Source organism: Echiichthys vipera (genome assembly GCF_963691815.1).
Source record: "Echiichthys vipera genome assembly, chromosome: 2".
NCBI lineage: Eukaryota > Metazoa > Chordata > Actinopteri > Perciformes > Trachinidae > Echiichthys > Echiichthys vipera.
The window spans coordinates 3,675,051-3,680,336 of NC_139827.1; the positions used below are offsets into that span (position 1 = coordinate 3,675,051).

The following is a 5,286-nucleotide window of genomic DNA, read 5'->3' on the forward strand; positions in this document are numbered from 1 at the left end:
CCTAAAGCCCGGGGCGCGGGACGGACGGACAGTGTGAGTGCGCCCTCAGAGCCTTAAGAACAAAAATGCCCCCATTAAATCCACACTTTTTGTTCCCATACCATTATATTAAATCATATTGTATCACCATCTCATCTCATCTTCAGCCTCTTCGGTTGCACTCACACTGGTCAAACGAACTAGGCTTTACCCGCAAAACCTGTTTTGACCCGGTGCGGAAGGACAGTGTGAGTGCGCCCTAAGTAACCTAATTGAAATAGAGTCTAGGGGACAAGTAGAAGGCTTTGATGCTGAAATATTTTAGGTTCCCCTTTTTTATTTCCCCTGTAGTCCTTTGTTTCTGTCTGTCCCTCTTTGCCGCGTTCTCACCCTTTATTAGTCTCCGTTTGTTCCCATAACATGGCCCAAAGTATTAAACACCACTTGTCTTTCTATCAGCAGTGCCGATGTCGTTCCCTCTGTCCTCTTTGTCTCTGCAGCCGGCGGATCAGAGGATGAGGGCAGCTTACCTCAGGTGTAAGTACCACGTCCGTCCTCCATCTCTTCTACTCCTCTTCCTCTCTCTCTCTCTCTCTCTCTCTCTCTCTCTCTCTCTCTCTCTCTCTCTCTCTCTCTGGTGCACCCTTCAGTGTGACCATCCTGCGTGTCGTTCACCTCTTTCCTTGACACTCTTTCCTCCTCCTTTTCCGTCCTTTTCTCTTTCTTCCATTCATCCCTCGAGCTCAGCAGATAATGCGAGTCCTGCTGGGAAATCTGAGAGCCCAGTCTGGACCCTCATCAATGATGGATGCGATCGCCATCGTAGCGTATTTATGACATCCAGGTCCGTCGTTAAAACCAGTGTCTTGTCCCCGACACAAACCAGCCAGTTGACAGGACGATAGCGTACCATCACCTTGTTAGGCGTTAATAATTCATGTGAGGAGGGTTAAGGTTATGTGTGTCATTTATCCCCTCTGTGTGAAAATGTCACTGGGATGGTTTAACGACCGTCTGCGTCCCACTCGACTCTGGAGCTCGAGAGTACAGAGGGGAAACAGGAAGGAGAAATCTTTGAGGTCTCAGCTTTTAATGTGTGTGGTTGATTGGTTTGAGCCAAGCCTGGGACATCACGAGCATAAAGAGCTTTTATACTGGAATCATCAAAGCGTTAGCAATAAAGAAATAAATAAAAATGATCTGATGACGGTGCCAGAGGATCGATCCAGTAGTTGTTGAGGCATTTCACTGGTCAGGGGATCACCAAGGTCAGTGGGATCCATCCTCTGGGGAACATGAAGTCCAGTAGATGTTGACATACTTCAGTTTTGATCGAAGAGAAGGACTGACAGGCAGGCTAACAGGCAGGCTAACGGACAGGCTAACATGCAGGCTGACAGGCAGGCTAACATGCAGGCTAACATGCAGGCTAACAGGCAGGCTAACAGGCAGGCTAACAGACAGGCTAACAGGCAGGCTAACAGACAGGCTAACAGACAGACTGACAGGCAGGCTAACAGACAGACTGACAGACAGACAGGCTAACAGACAGGCTAACAGATAGACTAACAGACAGGCTAACAGACAGACTAACAGAAAGACTAAAAGACAGGCTATTAGGCAGGCTGACAGACAGGCTAACAGGCAGGCTAACAGGCAGGCTGACAGACAGGCTAACAGGCAGGCTAACAGACAGGCTGACAGACAGGCTAACAGGCAGGCTAGCAGACAGGCTAACAGACAGACAGACTAACAGACAGACTAACAGTCAGGCTAACAGGCAGACTAACAGACAGACAGATGGACTGACAGACAGACTAACAGACTCTTCTCTTTCGGTTTCCTCCCCTCCAGTTTCGTGTCGTCTGTCCCTGGACCCCGACACAGCCCACCCTACCCTGTGTCTCCTGGAGTGGCCCCAGGGTGCCCACTGTGGCGAGGAGCCCCAATCCTACCTCCCTCACCAGCAGCGCTTCGATTCGGTGGCCCAGGTCCTGTGCAAGGAGGGGCAGTTCGGTGGTGCCAGCTACTGGGAGGTGGAGTGGAGGGGCGGGGGGTGGGTAGACATCGGCGTCACCTACCGGGGTATCGGACGCAAAGGCGGCGGAAAACCCTGCCTGCTGGGCCGCAACGACAACTCCTGGCGTCTGAGGTGTACGCACGCTGGATACGCCGCCTGGCACGACAACCGCAAGACCACGGTGGCCGCGCCGCCGTGCCCCAGAATTGGCGTGTTCCTGGAGCGGCAGAAAGGAGCGCTGTCCTTCTACAGCGTGTCGGACACGGTGGTGCTCCTGCACACCTTCCGCTGTCCGTTCTCTCAGCCGCTGTACCCGGCCTTCCGCCTGGACCTGGACTCCACGCTGCTCATCTGCCCTCACGAGGGAGGGAATGGAAACTCGACCTAACCCCCGTCCCCCCTCTCTTCCTTCCTCATCCAGGACCCTTCGTTACACTGCTGCAGGAAAGGGCTGATCACTCTGCTCTAGTACAAACACTTAAACATGTTACTGAAGAGGTTGCTGGTGAAGAAGCAACGACATCAGGAACAATTTTTCTTTTTCCACGCATCTTTTTCTCTGAGTCGATCTTGACACACACACACGTTTTGGATGTTTGCACGGTGCACACACTAGTTAGACTTTTCACAATAAGCATTTTCACAACGCACATTACGACTCGTGTGGTAGGAAAAGAAGCAGAAGAAGAAGAATTCCTTTATTTGTCCCGCAATGGGGAAATTCAATTTTCACTCTATTATTAATTTTCATTTTACACACACACACACACACACACACACACACCGGCCCGAAATACACACACACACACACACACACACACACACACCGGCCCGAAATACACACACACACACACACACCCTGTATACATGCAATTAGTGGAGAGATGTTAGAGTGAGGGGGCTGCCAGTGACCGGCGCCCCGAGCAGTTGGGGGTTCGGTGCCTTGCTCAACAGCATCTCGGCAATGCCCAGGAGATGAACTGGCACCTCTCCAGCCACCAGTCCAACCTCGAACCCAGCGACCCTCCGTTTCTCAGCCGAGTCACCTCTGGACTGAGCTACTGCTGCAAGAGTCTTTAATGGCATTAACATAACGTCTCTGTTCATGTGTCCCCGGTAAGCCGTGAGAGTGAGCCCGCGTGCAGAATGTTATTTATTTTATGGTTAACTTGTGCTTTTCCTAACGTGACGCGTCAAAGGGTCTATTTTTTTTAATTTGCCAACCAACACGAACATTTCCCGGGATGGTACGTTTTAGTCTGAGTCAAGAATGCAAAGACACTAAAAAGCATTCACCCCTTTTTGTTTTTTTTTGTAATAAGAATTTGTTTCAAATACGTTTACGGGATTTTTTACAGAGTCAGATGATGTTTTTTTTATTATTTAACGACCTACGATGACCAGGACTACTTGAAAATCCACGGCAGTAGATTTTTTCACTGCCATGTGGGAACGTCACTTAGTTTTTCACGATGCAAATGTTGCTTTGCCTGATTTAAGTCGTAACACTCCATCAGACTCATCAGAAGTTGTGTTTCATTTTAATTCATTCATCTTCAACCGCTTGTCCCTGTCAGGGTCCCGGGGGGGGGGGGGGCTATGGGAAACACTGATCCACATTTTTTACCGTTTTGTGACACATAGACCAAACAGCTAATCGATTAATCAAGAAATTAAATGACAATTAATTAATCATCAATGAAAATAACCAGGGTGCAGCTCTACATGGCGTGATGCCAGATGAATCGGTCAGTACAGTGGAGCGGGGGGTTCAAACGTCTCAGACAAAGTGACCTCAGCGTCAGATTTAGACTGATTTAAGGACTTATTGTAGCAATTGTTTTTCTTTGGGTCGTGTGTTTTAAGTGCGTTTTAAGGTCATTTCGTTTCATGTAGGTGAGTTTTTTCTGTACACTACATTTGGGAAATGTGCTTACTCACTTTCTTGCCGAGAGTTGGATGAACAAAATCCCCTTTCCTCAGCACCTCTGTGTGTAAAACCACAATTTGTCTTTATTTACACATTCTGTACAGATTAAAGTCCCAGTCGGCCGCATTTGTTCGATCATAGTCACTGAAGCCGACACTACGCTCCGATAGAACAACATAAATCATCCGGTTTTAGAAGAAAAAAACTCTGGTGCCTCTATGTGCACCTAGAGCGTGCCCGTATCATCCTGTCCACTCAGCACAGTTCACAGTTAGTGCACACACCACAGCCCCCCCCCCCCCCCCCCCCCATCTCATATCCAATCATATCAAATCAAGTCCAATCTTATTATTATTACATCGTTTATCCATTCAGTCAAGGGTGGATCTGTAAAACAATAATGACCTGCTGCACCTTTACACTGTTCACATGGGAAAGAGAAGAAGAACCGTCGGCCACTGTTTCCCCTTTGAGTGTAGCGTTAAAGGACAAGGATCTATGTGGCAACACGTGATTTCTACGTGTGTGTGTGTGTGTGTGTGTGTGTGTGTGTGTCCGTCCATCTGAATGGACGCCCTACTGTAGCCACCGTTTTTCTCAGATTACGGGACAATTTTGCCTTGATCCATTGGAGTTTGGGTGAGCGAATGGTGCTATTCCAGAGGACCGAGCCCTGTGTGAGGCCTTTTGACACCAGGGCTCTAACTGAGGATCAGCTGTTTTAATACCAAAGACACAACCGCATCACACAGGTACTTCAAATATAGTTCATCTATCCAGGGTCGGGTCGTGGGGGCAGCAGCTTTAGCAGGGGACCCCAAACTTCCCTTTCCCGGGCCACATTAACCAGCTCTAACTGGGGGATCCTGAGGCGTTCCCAGGCCAGTGTGGAGATCTAATCTCTCCACCTGGTCCTGGGTCTTCCCCGAGGCCTCCTCCCAGCTGGACGTGCCTGGAACACCTCCCTAGGGAGGCGCCCAGGGTTCATCCTTACCAGATGATCCTGAACCACCTCAACTGGCTCCTTTCAACCCAAAGGAGCAGCGGCTCTACTCCGAGTTCCTCACGGATGCTGAACTTCTCCCCCTCTCTCTAAGGGAGACTCCAGACCCCCTCCTGAGGAACCACATTTCAGACGCTTGTACCCGCGACCTCGTTCTTTGGGTCCTGACCCAGCTTTCATGACCACAGGTGAGGGTAGGAACCAAGATTGACCGGTAGATCCAGAGCTTTGTCTTCCTCAGCTCTCTTTTCGTCACAACGGTGCGGTAGAGCGACTGCAGCTCCGCCCCCGCTGCTCCGATTCTCCGGCCAAACTCACGCTCCATCGTCCCCTCACCCGTGAACATGATCCCAA

The 5,286-nt window shown here is 49.8% G+C and overlaps 1 protein-coding gene across 1 annotated transcript in view; it reads left to right on the plus strand.

Moving 5' to 3' along the window:
• The window catches only part of LOC310955313 (E3 ubiquitin/ISG15 ligase TRIM25-like), a 13,093-nt gene extending 8,205 nt beyond the window's left edge, over positions 1-4,888 (plus strand). The window contains 2 exon segments of the mRNA XM_083925126.1: positions 439-516; positions 1,834-4,888. Of these exon segments, the coding sequence (XP_083781252.1) occupies positions 439-516; positions 1,834-2,387 (632 nt within the window). The 3' untranslated portion in view covers positions 2,388-4,888.
• Positions 4,889-5,286: the final 398 nt, after the last annotated feature.